The sequence below is a fragment of the Egretta garzetta genome, unplaced genomic scaffold, assembly GCF_000687185.1.
Source record: "Egretta garzetta isolate BGI_Z169 unplaced genomic scaffold, ASM68718v1 scaffold46, whole genome shotgun sequence".
Taxonomy (NCBI): Eukaryota; Metazoa; Chordata; class Aves; order Pelecaniformes; family Ardeidae; genus Egretta; species Egretta garzetta.
In genome coordinates this window covers 4,471,814-4,488,410 of record NW_009260268.1, presented here as the reverse complement: position 1 = coordinate 4,488,410, position 16,597 = coordinate 4,471,814, and the positions used below count along the sequence as shown (strand labels likewise).

The window sequence follows — 16,597 nt, the reverse complement described above, 5'->3', positions numbered from 1 at the left end:
GGACAGAAGTACAGCGATACTGGATTTTGCATCCACCAATAACACCTGAATCCATGCCCTTGAACCAGACAAAGAGGACAGGCAAAGAGTAAGGCCAAAATTATCCTTATTTATGCCAATAACCATAATTTACAACTCCACAGGAAAAATGTAAAATGCGGCAGAACAGTATTTGATTAACCAGTTTCCTTACTAGTTATTAAATCTGTGATTAAGCAGAATGAAAGTGATCTCACCTGGAATGTTTTCAAGTAGTTTTTGCTGTGCTCTCTGTTTTGTCTCTTGCTTTTGTTCGTTGGTCTTGGCTCTCGGAGGTGGTGCTAACTTTCCATTTGGCCAAAAAGCATCTCGAAACACACCAATGTAGTAAACAAGCATTGGTTCACTGAACATCCAGTGTACAGTGTCACGGATTTGCCTGTAAAGAAGTGTAGAAGGGAGCACATCAGAGCTGGTCTTTCATGTTTTATGCAGGTTTATTCTTTTTACTCCTGAAGGTAGTGGAAGCGATGCTCGTTTTCATGTAATTATCCCAATTTATCTGAGCCGATTTCACCAGCATTACAGCAAATCATATTCAGCTCTGGGTGCTCTAGGATGTAGGTCACTCCAGATACATGACTGAGACATGGAGAAGGCTACATTGCAATGTAATCCACAAACATACATTACAAATTACAAGCACTACACTGAAACGTGTATGTATTTCAAGGATGGGCAGTACAAAGGCTCCACTGGGTAAAGACAGAAAAATCAGCTAACTGTAGCGAATCCAAACTAATTGCATGCACAGATGTGCCTGGTGAGATAAAAAGATGAAATTTTGATAAAAGCACAGTAAGTTCCCTCGCAGATACCAACAGCGTATTAGAGAAGGGATTACAAATGGAGATACCAGCCACCTCCTGTGGCTGCAGACGCTCACTGTAGCCTTCAGCACAAAGAGCATGAGGCAGACGGCAGGCTCCAGGCAGTACTGCCTCACTGTGCCACAGTACAGCCAAAACCCTTAAAATAAACGTAAAAATTCAACCAACTTGTAAAAAGCTATATGGCCACCTTGCATGCGTGCTGTGCTCACACACGCTTGCGCTCTGTCACCTCTCGGGTGTCTTTCATGCTAGTTATCAGCAGCGCATGAACAAATGAACCGATCAATTTAAAACTCAGAGAATGGATGCTGTCAGAGGCCATCAGGTCACTGGGGGTCAACTGTATGACTTTCCATCACTCCTTGTCCAATTTACTGCTACCTAGCATGTGTGAGAGGTTTCAAAAGCCATGCTGGCATGTGCAGATCTAGTCACCGACTGGACAAAGAACAGCCTGTTCTGCTGATAGATTTCTGGGCTCTGACACTTACCTGAGTAACAGTCCCACTGCCACACCAGAGCAAATAATGCATTTAAACTGATTCTCAGTGGCCCTTTGCCTATGTGAATATGCTATAGAAATCACAGATTCACAGACTTTCATAAGAAAAATGTCATCATGCATAAGAGCATCAGTACTGATTGGAGAGTCATGGGAAAAGTGTTTGTATCCATTATCTGCTCTACTAAATCAAGTTTTACTATAAGCCTTTGTATGTGACAAGAAAAGGAATACTTTTCCAAAACTTTCCTGACCAATGATATAGGTTTCCACATGAAAGGTTTGTGCAGACACACGCTTACTTCGTAGGCTCATCCAGGCCTCACTTGGAAGACATGTCTTCAAATTATACAGAAAAATACCTTTATGAAAACACATCACTAGCACACATGTCCAGGTTTCATGTTATAAATTCACAGTTCTCATCATGTATAAACACTGTTTCGGTCACTTTAGAGAAATATGTATTTGATTTGAAAGAAATTACTTGAAACGGAAACCTAGTTTCAGATCTGGCAAAAATCTTCATGGGACTGTAAAATAAAGCACAGACTAATAAAAGCCATTCAGAGCCAGGCCATTCAGAAAAACAGGGTAGCAAGTCTTTTTGAGATATACAAATATGTTTATGTACTTTATGTATTTTTTTATATATATAAAATGAAATCCCAGGAAATATTCCAAAAGCAAAGCCCTGTATAGGGGAAAAAATAAGGAAAAAGATAATTATGTATCTGTGTCTTCTCTAATCAACATATTTGGAAATTGAGCTGTGGAAAACAAATGCAGATTATCGTATATAACAGACTGTCCAGCTTATTTTTTTAACAATTCTGCTCTAAGGCTTTTTTTTCCCCATAGAACAACAATGCAGGTTCAGTTAAAGTAACAATTACTTACTTGTTGATAGTTCTTCCAAAAGTGACTTGTACTAGTGCAATTAATGTTTTTCTGACCCACTTGAACACTAGAATAATGAAAAATGACAGAAAATAAAGATCAAGAGGTTAATAACATTCGGGAAATCATGATCATGTCCAAAGCCTTCCTCCCTCCCCTCCCCGCCCAGAAAAACCCCACCCCCCCCCCCCCCCGCATATCTGTTATAAACCTTTATAAGATTTCACTAATTGTACATGGGTCTCATTTTTCTTGATTGCTTTCCCTGTACTGTTTGCTATATGGGTTTTAAATCCTGCAGATTACATAAACATATCTGTAATATGCATTTGTAGTTTATACTGTAAACTTTTATGTTTAAGAATATTTCAAGCGTATTGAGCCATACAACTACCCCAAACCCTTTTTCTACTAGAAAAAAAAACCCTCAAAATTCATACCCTTTTCGTACGTACTCGTATAATGTTGTACGCACAGCAGCATCATTAAAATTCTGAAAACATTTTCATTCAAATAAACCAAGCCATTAGCTTTTCATTACAAAGGAAACAAACGTGAGTGCTTCCTAGTAATTACTGGTTAATCTTTCTTTCATGACATTCACCATCAGCACAAGAAAGTCTATTTTTGGAAGATACATCTGCCATTTTTGGAAGGTGCTGCATTTTGTAATAGTTACCCTATAAATAATTTTATAGAGCATCAAGTGTGGCTGCACATTTGAGTAGAAACAGAAGTAGTTTTCTTTCTTACCATCATTCAGTTACATAAAGGAGAAAAAGAAAATCCGATACTGAAAGGTGCCATAATTCTAGCACCTTTTCCACTATACACATTGTAGAACTAAAATGCATACATAATATACTTAAAATGGACACAAAAATGATGTTGCTTTGTCAGTGACATGTTCTGTAATGCAGCCATCCTTCCTTCCTCATAATTTGGATATTCTAACATGCAGCCTATTTACAAAAAACATGTTCTTTTCTGGGTTATTTCCAGGGGTTTTTTTAAATGAAAAACTTAAGAATATTGAATGCAAATGCTCTCCCCTACCAGTTACCTTTTTACTGTGGTGTTATATTGGAATTTTACTTTTGAACAGAAGCACCAAAGTTATGAACTACTGAAGAACAGCTCTGTTCCAAACAAACTGGCTATATAGATTGCAAGAACATTTCCACTTATTGAAACAGCAGAAAAATCCAAATTACAAAGTGCCGCAGATTTCTTGGCCAACAGATTCCACTAGCAAATAAGCAGGTTTACAGCTTACTTCCTCGCAGCTCAAAAATCTCTCCAATCAGCATAAAACATGGTTCAGCAAGAGAGTCCCTTTTCCCATCCACCTCCTCTCCATAGTCCGACAGGTCACTATCCTCTTCTGTCTCTTCCTAGAAGAGAGATACAACATGGGTAGTTCCCCATCCTTCTTCCAGAATGGATTTAGTTAGTGCCGTGCTGTGGGGAAGGAGCACAACCAGCCCTCTCAAGAAAGGGCATTACAGCCACCATCTCTGCTGCTGGCAGGATCTGGCAAACAGGAACCTCACCAGGGATTCCGAAAAGGGATTGCACTTCCCACCAGTCAAGAGTGATGAAGGCACTCTGCACTGCTGGAGCCACCACCACTGCTAGATCTTCTGCCTGCAGCCTTGCCCCAGTAAGCACCTCAGTGTTGGGTGGATCTGCCCAGATTTGCAGGGTCTGCTGCCTACATTGCCCTGACAATACTAGCTGGAAAAGGGAAAAAGCAGGTGATGTGGGAAGCAGGTGAGAGCTGTAAGGAGGAGATGGTGCTCAGAGGTGTTTGCGATTGCAAAGCCTCCTCTGAGACAACACCCATGAGAAGGGCATCCAGGATGGGGAGCTAGCCAGCTGGAGGTGTTTGCAACACAAGCAGGTAGGAAGAAAGGGGGAGAATCTGGTTATCACACAGGCAGAAGCAGGTAGCTGGCTCTCCCAGAGAGCAGACAGTGCCTTGCACAGCTGAAGCCACTCAATGGGATCAGGCACCAGCAAGCTGTCCTTGCAGTGAGCCAGGAATCAAATCTGGAAGAGGAACTGGCCACTGCAAAGACAAGCTCCATTACAGAGTACCAGTCCCAGGCAGAAACATAATATGGTGATAATTAGTGACCTGAGCCTGAGGATACCCAAGCTCAGGGTACTGAAGGGAACAGAGTTACTCAGAATAGACTCACAGGAGAAGAACTAATTGAACGACCTCAGTTTTGGCAGTACCATTTATTCAAGAATGAAGAGCAGACATCAGGTTGTTTCTCAGTGTCACAAAGATCTGCTTCAGCATCAGGACTACACCACCTACTCGCGGCAGCCAGCACACCCCTTTGCTTTCCTGCACCTTCCCGTGCCCACCTATGCTTAGAGCAAAGCTGCGGCGAGGCAGACCTGACCCCCACTGAGGCTGGTGCAATGCCACAGTCTCTGGTTCAGGAATGGTCAGAATGGCGTGCAGACAAATATTTCTTTCTTCAGCCCTGGTTTTCAAATAAATCCGTCATCTCTTTCTTTGCCTCCCTTTCTTCATTATCATTCCATCATCTAATATCACCCCCGCCCCCTTCATCATCTAGTCTGGAAAACCTGCTTCATGGTTCTCTTTCTCTTGCATTACTTTGATGTCTGTCTTGGCCTTATTCTTATGGTCACAATCTCTTTCAGTCATCCCTTGCCATCATTTGAACCCTGCTGTACAGAGAGTATCCTACAGCGTCTCAGCTGTCTATCAGTTTGTCTTACTCCTTTCCTCACTCCCACACTAAACCCCATCTAAAGCCCATCATTGACTTTGAGTACATTTCCAGCCCCTGAATCTTCTCCAGGCATGGCACTGCATAGTAGTCTATACATAAACAGCTCCACAATGTTGCATATTCCAACACTTACATATCCTGTACCCTTCACCTCCTGCGTCACATTTGGTATTTTCTCTAGCACTGCTTGAGATGCTGCTTCTCTCCTCATAACCAGAAAAACAAAAGAAAAAAACCCACAGCACTGAATTGCACTGTAAATGTTCACGTAGACTCTCCTGTTTATCGACTTCCACAGCTTGATGAGTCCCCAGCTTTTAAAGCTTTCTGCTAATGATAGGCTAAGCTGTGACCAAAGGCAGGGAACAAAAAGCCAGACTGTACTGACAAGAAAAACTACACAAGGAAGCCACAAACCATTACCCATCTTACCGCACAAGCACACAAATTCACTGACAATGAACAGAGTTTTCTCCAGGGACAGAGTCTAGAGCAAACTCCAGTCCTGCTCACTATCTTCCTCTGGTCAACAGGCTTCTCAGCCCTTTGTTATTTTAATTATTCAAGAAATTATGTTTTATTTGATTTTTCATAGTAGACAACATTCCATATTTTCATTAAGCAGCTGGGCAACAGAACAAAAAACAAGCTTACTGAATTTGTAGTTGAGCCCACAGGGTGCAGTTTGATAGAGACAGATGCAAAGCAGCAATAACTCACTGTATAAATGCAGGAAATGAAACAATTGATATTGATAAGACTACAGAAAAAGATCCCAGGGCCATACTGCTGTGGAAAAGGCAAGTGTAATACCATGATGTTTAAGCACGAACATTATTTATATGGCATACATACACATATATAGATATAAATTTTATTTTCATACAAGGGAATAGGAAAACCTAGTAGGAGCATCGTGTTTCAAATTTTAGTCAGCATGTTTCCAGGAAAAATACGGATAACTCCAGAGCAAAACCATAAGAACTAAATAAAACATAACCTAGCAAAAGCTAGGAGAAATTGGGCTGCTCAGTCTAAGAAATAAAAGAATAAAAGACAAAAGGAAAGTAGTAACTCCCGATAACTCAGATAACTGAGATCCTAACCCAAACTATACTATGTTTGCTGCAGACAGGACAAGAGCTAGCTGACTAAAGGAGGGAGATTTAGGTTAGACAGTAAGAAAAGGTTTCTAACTATGAAGATAGCTGAGAACCTGGGATACGCTGTCTTGCTTGGCTAGAGAACATCAGTCATCAGAGGTTTAAAAACATGTTAGACAAACATGTGCCAAGAATTTTGCCAGTACAGTTGAATCTGCTTGGAGCAGGAGGGTAAACCCGATGACCTCTGCAAGGTCCCTGCTCTGTTGTTTGGTGAATCCCCTACCATTTAGAAAAATGCAATGAGAAGTATAAATTTTTACACCACAGTGCATTTTATGTGGGTTAACACTTCATAAACCTAAAAACCCTTCCTCTAGATGATATCAACTGCATTCTTTTCCTCCAATTTGGTTTTGGTCTTGAGAGCTACAAAATATGTTCTAAAGCTAGCCCTGTCCCAGGAGCTGTATGTGAGACCTGAAATTGCTGCGATATCTAATCCTGAAAACAGCACACAAGAGGTAATATTGTTACTCTAACACATATTCCAAAAATGTGAGAGAAGACGTAAAAGGGAGCGCTGTACAAGAGCATTCTCTTCTACAAAATCCAAAATATGAACTAAACCAGGAATTCTTAGTTACAAAGAGAATGCAACTGTAACAGCTTTGCAATGTGTGGGTTAACACTTAACTTTGTTAATGACCTTGTACCAGATGATTTGACCCTAGTTGAACTGCTTTAGTAAATTATCTAAAATGCTATCACTAGGCAAAACTGAGCTGATCTAAAGCTCACACTGAAAGACAAGGGTGTCCAAGAAAAATCAGACCTGATCCCGGACTGCCTCACAATTCCCTTCACAGAATCATAGAATGTTTTGGGTTAGAAGGGACCCCTAGAGGTCATCTAGTCCAACCCCCCTGCAGTCAGCAGGGACACCGCTAACTAGATCAGGTTGCTCAGAGCCCCGTCCAACCTGGGCTTGAATGCTTCCAGGGATGGGGCCTCCACTCCCTCTCTGGGCAACCTGTTCCAGTGTTTCATCGCCCTCATTGTAAAGAATGTCTTCCTTATATCCAGTCTAAACCTACCTTGCTTCAGTTTAAAACCATTACCCCTTGTCCTGTCACAGCTGGCCCTACTAAAAAGATTTTCCCCATCTTTCCTATAGGCCCCCTTTAGGTACTGAAAGGCCGCAATAAGGTCTCTGTGGAGCCTTCTGTTCTCCAGGCTGAACAATCCCAAATCTCTCAGCCTGTCCTCACAGGAGAGGTGCTCCAGCCCTTGGATCATTTTTGTAGCCCTCCTGTGGACCTGCTCCAACAGTTCCATGTCCTTCCACTTAATTTTATCATGATTTTTAAACCAGGACAAATGTTTGCCATACTGATTTAGAGGATCTAACAGTTTCCTATGTGCCCTCTATCTGTATTCTGTTGTCTCATCTTATGTTTAAGCTTAGGGAAGAGGAGAGGGAAGGTGTATGTGAAGCGGGATGGTCTTTGTCTGCATTTGCACAGTGTCTGGCATAATACAGTCTAGCCAAAATTAAGCTCCTAGTCCCCCAGGTAACAAGAAAGAAATAGTATTAAATTTAAACTGAGTAAGAAGTTGTGTTCCGACTCCTCTGTTGCCACATTCTCTGGGCATTTTTTGCTCTACTTCCTTCAGTTTTTCAGTACCAGTTGCTTCATTTCCACTTCATTTCTTCGTTCTCTCCTCTCTCGTGCACTCTCATCATAAGCTCCCTTTCCTTCCCCCTTCTCCTAACTACCTCCTCCTACACACTCACATAATACAATATATGTGCAGTCTGGCTTTTTTTATTGAGGGTGTTTTTCAATTAAATAGTGAAATACAAATAGGTTTGTGCTTCTATGCTTTTATGCTACCTTCTACCTAACAGTCAGTTTAGCAAACACATTTTTATTTTTAGAAATGCAATGCTTCTATTGAAGTGTAAAATTAGTTTCTCAAACTTTCTTTACATCTGTTACTGTGAAATGAGACACATGCATTCAGCATCTAGGTGCAAATACCGTGCAATTTTGAAAAAATGAAAATATATAGGCTTTTCTTATTCCTAAGAGATGTGAGACTGCCTTTGGCCTATTAACAGTCTAGAACTGTACAAGTTCCCCAAACTCCATATATCCTGCAGAAGGCCCATCCACTGCAGACAAATACAGCATGTAAGAACAGAGTTTTTTCATGTAACGTATAACTAAAAGGGGGAATAGAAACAGCTCCTTGGAGGCTGCGTATCTGCAACATGAACCACACAGAGTAGAGAGCCATGGAACTATGGTCAATTTTAGTCACTAATCCATTCTTTGCTGCATTTTGAAAGACAATGCTTTTTTATGGCTTAGTATCAAATTCTCCAACTGCTTTGCCCACATGGGCTCCTGCCTATATCCATAAATTCCCTCAGTGAGCCTGTACCATTTGCCAAAATTCTTTGTCAAAACTAGCTTTGCTTCAGAAGTTGTCTAAAAATTAAGGACACACAGCTGTTCTCTGCCAAGAGAAGCTTCCTAAGAGAGAATTATTTTTACCTGTCAAAACCCCTCTGAAATACACATCAAGAGCACAAAAAGTGGGAAATTCTACTATAAAAAAAAAACAGTCCCACATGGACTGCAATTTGTTTATTTGTTATAGATTACATATTTGCCTATATATTTATCAAAGGGCAGGAAACTTACTGTATTAATAAACACCTTTTACATTCACAGACAGCTCTTATTTCTGACTCTTTGTTCACTTAGGAGTAAATTAAAAATGACCTTTGGAAATGCCTTCCAATATTACCTGCCATTCAAATTCATTATATTAATGGCTCTCCCTGCTTACTTTGGATAAGTAATTAAATTTGGGAATATTACTTTTCTACTACTTACCTCCTGATGAGAAAACAAATCACCAGGAAGTCGTTCTAGAAATGAAGAGAGTGAAAAAGATGACTTCTTTCCTTGCACATCAATAACTTTGAGGTGCTCCGGGGAAGGGCTCAAGAAGGCGTAAAGTGCTTCACTCTGGCAGAGTCTTTCATCAGAGAGCAATTTCTGTGTAAGAAAAATAACGACAGAAACAACATACCAATTAAATATTTCTTGTTAAGAAACAGGATGTGTCACACCATCCAATAAAACTGATTAAGGCATGGCTCAGAGGTATAGTGAGGAAAAAAAAAAAAATCCATGTCTCACAAAGGTACTTCAAAAAGCTAGTTCTAAAGTATTAGAACTAGTAAGATTAAAGTTTTTAATCTTAAAACTTTCTTTGTAAATAAAAGAAGTTCTAATTTGTAAGGAATTTGTTATGGAGTGGTATAGTTAAAAGTGGCAATTACAGGATTCATTATTTACTATTTCTTAATCAATCAAAGTTTGTATCAATTTAGCACTAGAGGAACAGTTACTATCAGCCAAACTCATCAATTTCTGGCCTTTTAGAAAACTTTGACATTTACAGCATCAAACCTTGTATCTGACCCATTTGTTCTAGGCTCTCTCTTTAATCAACAGAGACAACATCCACTCCAGAGGCATGATTCCATTCTCCTGTTTAGACATCTATTGTTTTTGTCTTTGTTTTCTTACCTGCAGAAAGTTATTAAGCTGGTTCTTGGATTTCTCCATGAATTTCTGGTCTATGGATTTGAAGGGCAGCTTGCTGAGAGAAGGCAGCTGAACTTTCTTTAATGATGGAAAACACTGTGTAGGAGAAAGGAGAGCTCACTTAACATGCACGTGCAGAAACACACAGGTGGTTCAGAATGGAAATTAAAAGCCTCCTTTGTACTCTCATCTCCCTTCCACATGCCTCTCAGCACCTTGAAAAGCACCTCTCCTTACCCACTATGGGCTGACACATCTAAACCCTTTCCCTTCACACCACCTTTATTACCTATCCCTTATTAGACAGAAAGGTTAAAGCACTGTAAAAGGAAATACTCTCTGTCTCCACAAAAGCTGTCTTTTCTAATACCACCCTGGAAGCCAGAGACAAAATAGGGTTTTTAAAAAGCAGGCTCTTGCATGACAGTGCAGAGCATGTACCATTTTGACGTTCGTTTAGTCCACTAAAACATTTATTATTAAGAAAAAAAAAATTAAAACCACTTTTATAAGCATCTGGCAGGGGCCAGAGATAGGCAGATAGAAAACTAGCTCTAAAAGGCTAAAAGCCAAAAGGCTGGCATAAAAACTGGCCATTTAAAATTTTTATTTGATTTTCCCCTCTCCAAGCACTATTCTGACAAATTTTAGCAATCTGCATCTTCTCCCACCCCTAACAGAGATTCGTACCTCACTGAGTTTCCGGTGTAGATTCTGAAACTCACTGAGCTTCCTGGGAACAGTCCAGTTCTTAGTTTCAGCTCCACCAACTTCTTGTAAACTCACCATGACAGAGTAAGAGGGCACTTGTTCTCCATTCTCTTCTAAAACCTTGTGGGGAAGAAACCAACAGATAAGGTACACTACTTTGAGAGCAAACAGTGGAACATTCGGGCTACCAGACTGCAAATTCAGTCATCATCACTGTCCCGTGCTTCTCTTGCAGTTTGAAGGCTACGCGTGGAGCCATACCCTGAATGGACTAAACTTTACACAGACTGCTATGTCGGTCCTGAGTCAGTCTTCCAGGTGGCCACTACTGCGCTTTACATACAGCATTGCAACGCTGTCCATCAGCAATCAAATCTCCCTGACACATCACCTTCAAACAACTGCGTGTATTATTTCAGTTTTTAAGGTACCTACCACGTAGCTTTCCGATTACTTACCAATACTCCACCTCTCCCACCTGCATTTTCCTGACTGTTCTCCTGTTACCCCCAACCCTTCCCTCCCAGTGCTCGTGCTGAGGCTCACCCACATGCCAGGCACAGCAGCTCTGCAGCTGGGCCCTGCGGCACCTGGTGCTGTCTCAGTGATTTCTCTGCCCACTTGAACTATTCTGCATGCACAGAACACATGGTATCCATGCAATGTTTATTTCCAAGGGGCTCACAACTTTACAAATGTACTAACGAGCAGCCAGAGGAAGGAGGAGCGATTAACCGCATTGTGCAAATGGGAAAACTAGAGCAAGGAAGTGAAACGATTTTTCTTGAGACAACGGCAGCAGTGTGATCGTATTATTTCTTAGTGTGATGAGCTACCCAGAATTTCATCCTTATGTCCTAATGGTAACAGATTTTTATTTGCCTATTTTAAGGAGACAGCTAAATAGATTATGAAAGGCAAATAAGGAAAATGCATAAAATAACACAGCTTTTTTTGGCCAAGCCGAACTCTCACATGCTTGTTTTAATATGCATGCAAACAACAGAAAGGTAATTATAAAATACCACTCTCACAATCTTTTTGAGGAAAGTAATACTTCTTAAGGTTTTGGGGCCTTTTTTTAAAGAATATTTAACTAATCCAATTAGGGTAAGAATAAACTTTAAAATTCACGTAATTCTGACACATTTTCTGAGAAGCCTGTGAAGGTCTGAGAACACTTAAAGCTAGTGACAAAAAATTTGACGAGAAGCTACATCACTACTGTAAAAGATACAGCTAAAATGTATCTTCATATTTTATGGCTGTTCAGGGCTGTACATGGAGAACATTCCCTCTACAATGCGATCCTCCTAAAGCTGCACATGGATCACTGGGAAACCCAAGGCCTAGGTTTCACATCTCTCTGTAAAAAAAGCTGCAGCAGCACCCAGGCAGAATACAAAGCACCAGCTTGAATGCCTGAAGATGTGCCTGGCTCCCAGCACAGCTACTTAGGGAACTGCCTTTCTCTTGCCAGACTACTGCAGAAAGAGCTGCTTGAATCACCTCCGAAACATAGGTTAGAGGGACCTGGCACAGAGGGACTAGGATCTCCTGGGACAGTCCCTGCCCTGTCTACCCCTGGGCTAGATTGAATTTGTGTTTGTAGGTGACTCACAAACACCTCCTGGCAGCTGCTTTTGAAAACTGGGAGATCAGTGCTGAAAATGCTGATCTGAGTCGTGCGTATCATCACTCTCCATTGCGAATTCATCCCCAGGGCAGGGATTTGCATGTGCATAGGGTCATCTGAACTGTCACTGTCAGGAGAGAGTCACCCCTCTGGAAGCACGTTCTCAAAACCTTATGTTTACCCTTATTGATGTGCCTTTTACAGACAGGCTTATTCCTCCGAGTCTCCCTTTTGCCAAGCTAAGCAAATGAAAGTGCTTTCACAAACACTTCTCATGGGAGAAGTTCTTTCAATGCATTCAATGCCATCCTTCTCAAACGCAACAGCCCAGCACCTGCAGGGTGACTCTAACACTTCCTCATCTCAAATGAGAACTCCTCTCCCGATGTATTCGAGGCTTTTCACACCTACAGCCCACTCAAGACAAACTGCGCATCTGACAAGCCACCAGCGTACCTACTGCTACCAGCCAAAAGGCACTCCAATGGGTCAGAGCCAAAGCCCAGATTTCCTGCCGAACGCCAAACCTTGCACGCCATGCTGTAAGGTTTCACCGCACTTCTATTACTCCCATCCTAAAAATCACCCAGTTCTTTCCGAGAACCATCCTAACCCTCTTCCAGCTCTAATTCTTCATGAGCATAAACTTAACAATTGTGCTCCGGTTTGGTTTTCCAAGCCCAAAGTTCCTGTGATAGTCTCAGCCCTGATCATTTCATAGCACTGGCAAGGGCTCTCAGAATTAGCCCCTAGGATGGCATTTCCACAAGACTCCTCCTCAGCCCTTCCCCTCAGCTTACACGTGAGTCTTCCAGGTTCTTCCAGGTTATTCGATGCTACTTGCGTGGCAAGAACAGGATCAGCCCTCAAGTACCCAAAGCAGCTTCAGGCTATTGGTTTTTTGTTTTGGTTTTTTTTTTTTTTTTTTTTTGGGGGGGGGGGGGGGAGGGGTCCGCATTGGCAGTAACTCCATAGCCTCAAGACAATGTAAAGATGAATTATTTCAGAATTTACCGTCTACTAGCATGCCATAGATATCTAGTCCACAAAGGGTAAAGATTTCTACCTTCTCCCTATAAGGTACAAAGTCCCAAAGTGGATAGAGAGAGATGAATGAGGATTCTGACACACTTACACCCATTAATAAAACCTACAAGGTGCAGGCCAGAAGTGAGCACCTCTTACTGGGGTGCGTGGTGTGGTAACGGTAAGAAACGTTCAATGAAATACCACCAGACCAAATATTCTTAAATGCTTTCCAGGAGAAGCTATAGCTATTAGCTGCAGTAGGTAAAATGTAAACTTAATGTTAGCAAAAACTGTAATAATAGTTCAGTAAAGTAACAAGCAGCCTGTTAGAAGCACTAAGGATTGGTCCAGACATCCATCAGGAATGATTAAACATTAACAAAAATTAGCCCAGTCATTAAGGCAGCGAAGAACTGTATGACTCACCACAAACTTCCCTCAGTCAGAGCAGCTCTCTGAAACAGCCAGCCCAAGCTGTGCAGCAGTGAAATAGGGGTTAACCAGACTGCTGTTAAAAAAAAAAGTCCCTTGGGAGTCCCTTTTAAACATAGAAAGACCATGCAGAAGGTGTATCAGGCACATTGCTGTTTTCTTCAGTTCACAGGAAGCTAATTTTCTTAATAAACATCCTAAATTCCCAGATACTTAAGTGAGTAAGACAAGCTATTTTTTCACCTTATTCAAATCTACAAACTCCACTCCTTATGAAAGTAATAGATTTTTAAAAAGATGTTATGCTCTGATACAGTCTTATTTCTTCAGAGAGAGGAGGCAGAACGAATGCTACAATACGAAATCATACAAGGCCAAACCCATTAAAGCAAGTAGAGCAGGTTAGGTTATGTAGCTGTAAGTTTTATACCTGCTGGTACGGGGGGGAATATACCTGTCATAGGGAAGCGACTCTCAGAATTTGATGAGTTGTTATCATGGGTCGCCTCATTCTGCATGTTCCCACTGCCTTTTTTCAACCTCTATCAACCCATCAAAACACCAAGTCTCCAAAGACCATTTTATCAGAAATATCAGTTACCAAAAGACACCTGTAGGCTATACCATTTACATTGATTTTTTTAATGTATTTCACACACACACAGAGCTACTACATTTATGTGAATCAAATACAAAGACTGAAAGATTCAAGCTAAGAGAGTACAAACAAGTTTTGAGACAGTTTTTTCTCGAGTCTTAAGTAATTCTAGGTTTTTATGTATTATCTATTACCTGGTTTTGTTATTCAGTTTAAAATGTTGATGACAGGCTATTATGCTTTCAGCCCAAATTCTACAGCAAAATTTACTTTCACTAAGCTTTTCTGAAAAAAAAAAATAAATAAAAAATAGGGCCACCAAGTTTTTCCTCTCTCTAAAATCATGAGCTACAGGCTAGGATTAGCAACAGCATATTTTGCAGATAGGAAGACAATGTCACCTACTCATGCCCCCTGAAGTCATCAGCTGCAGCCAGAACGTTCCCAAGCAATTAATTAACATGGGTACCTACAACATTAATGTTTTCTCCAGCCTACCCTTTGAAGCACAGAGCTGCAAACAGCACAATTAATGAAAGCCTACATTTAATTATCTAATCCAGTACTACTTATAGTTAAGGCAGCAAGTAATTAGAAGCCTCTCCCAACCTCCCTGTTAATTAGCTGAACCATTTCATCTGGTAATAAGGGAGACACTTGGCAGTTCTGTATGGTGCCCCTTACCAGAAAGCTGCCGCTCTGCAGTTTTACTGCACATGGTATTGCTGTTTTTTAAAACCCAGATTCAAAAGCTACAGAGAACTCTTAAAGACAACTTGAGAGCTTCACTGTTCTCAACTGTGTCACATGTAAACAGCATTAAAACAAAACCAAACCCAGATGCTTATACATTGAGAATTTGGTTTTTAAAATGGCACCCTAAGTTTTTAACCTGTTGGATTTATTTCTTCTTTTACAGACAATAATTTGCAAGAGCTCAAGACACAACCAAATAAACCCAACAGCACTTAATTTTTTCTTCCAAGAAAAATTACCTCATGGAAACTACTTATACTTATTTAAGGAACATTTTCTTAATAGCACAGGAAGGCAAGCCAGTAGAGATCCAATTAATCCTTAATTCTCTGAAGTGATACTGTCAAGAAAATTGCTTATGTACTGTGTGAGCCTACAGTTACTACACAGCACACATTTATTGGGTTCCTTTCATGGCAAGTGTTAATAGAAAGCCATGAGATGGTAATACTTTTTGTTTCCATTACCATTTTTTTTACATTCATTCTACAATTGTCTGCCTACGCCCAAACAGAACAGCAGAACAAGCCCCCCCAAAAAAAAAAAAAAAAAAAGAGAAAAATTTAACTTCTCCTTCAACTTACCCAAGGATTTAAAGCACTTTCTTGCTGGATATCCTAGTCCCTTGAAACAGTACTGCCATTAAATATAATAATACAAAACACAAAAAGTGGAAGTACTGCATCTTTGAGACACAGCAGAGCCACAACTGCACCCAAGTGTGATAGCACAGTAACATAACAAAAGAGTTCTCATGAAAAACAACTCCCCTAAGATAGCAAATTACCCAATGCCAAAAACCATTCACATACATGCAGGTATTTTTATAACTCCATTACAACAGAGTTTGAGGGCTAGAAATTTTGTGTATGCATTGTAGTAGTCACTGGGGAAACAGAGGAGGAGTTCAGAAGATGTTAGGGTTTCCTCCCCCTCCCAAGTAAATATGAAGTACACACAGCGTACACAAAGGTATAAGGAAGGTACATACAGGGTTTTATTCTTCTCTTCATGCAAGTGTGAACTGACCCAGAAGATAAAAAGCCGTAAAACCCCCGTACCTCGCCTGAGACAATGAAGGCTTTCCACATCCCAAGATTCTCACACCACCAGTCCGTTCTTGCAATGTGCAGCTGAAGGTCATTATGCTCTCTCTCCATCAGAGTAATCTCATCCTTCAGCTTAGAAACAATCTGCAGAGGAAAGTTTATTGACTACAATAAACTTGTGCAACACGCCTAGTTGTGTCTTTAAGGACATTATTCAGAAAGGAGAAAAGGTACAAAATCAGGGTGAAAAAGAACAATTCACATGGAAAAAAAAGTCATGAGAGAATCTATGATGCCTCTTACATGTTTGTAGAATACACAGTAATCTTAAAGGTCAGCCCTGATACTAAAATAAAAATATCAGAAGGACATGCTTTTATCACACTATCAGCATAAAAGGCGCTTTAGATAGGATTATATATGACACACATATATTACACATTTTCTTTTATACAAACTTGAAATTGCAATTACTGATATATGAATTACTGAAGACATCCTCTTCACCATTTTCAGATATACATGATGTGACCGAATAACCCGGGAATAGGTTTAACTTCTAGGAACGTAGCTATGTTAACGATCACTCAGGAAATTACCACT

At 40.6% G+C, this 16,597-nt stretch overlaps 1 protein-coding gene across 1 annotated transcript in view; it reads right to left on the bottom strand.

Moving 5' to 3' along the window:
* Nucleotides 1-16,597, bottom strand: part of SNX25 (sorting nexin 25) — a 75,796-nt gene that overhangs the window by 2,554 nt on the left and 56,645 nt on the right. The window contains exons 11-17 of the mRNA XM_009642362.2: nucleotides 16,007-16,138; nucleotides 10,474-10,614; nucleotides 9,766-9,879; nucleotides 9,064-9,228; nucleotides 3,551-3,668; nucleotides 2,275-2,341; nucleotides 237-418 (exon numbers count right to left, since the gene is read on the bottom strand). Of these exons, the coding sequence (XP_009640657.2) occupies nucleotides 237-418; nucleotides 2,275-2,341; nucleotides 3,551-3,668; nucleotides 9,064-9,228; nucleotides 9,766-9,879; nucleotides 10,474-10,614; nucleotides 16,007-16,138 (919 nt within the window). The remainder of the gene's footprint in view (nucleotides 1-236; nucleotides 419-2,274; nucleotides 2,342-3,550; nucleotides 3,669-9,063; nucleotides 9,229-9,765; nucleotides 9,880-10,473; nucleotides 10,615-16,006; nucleotides 16,139-16,597) is intronic.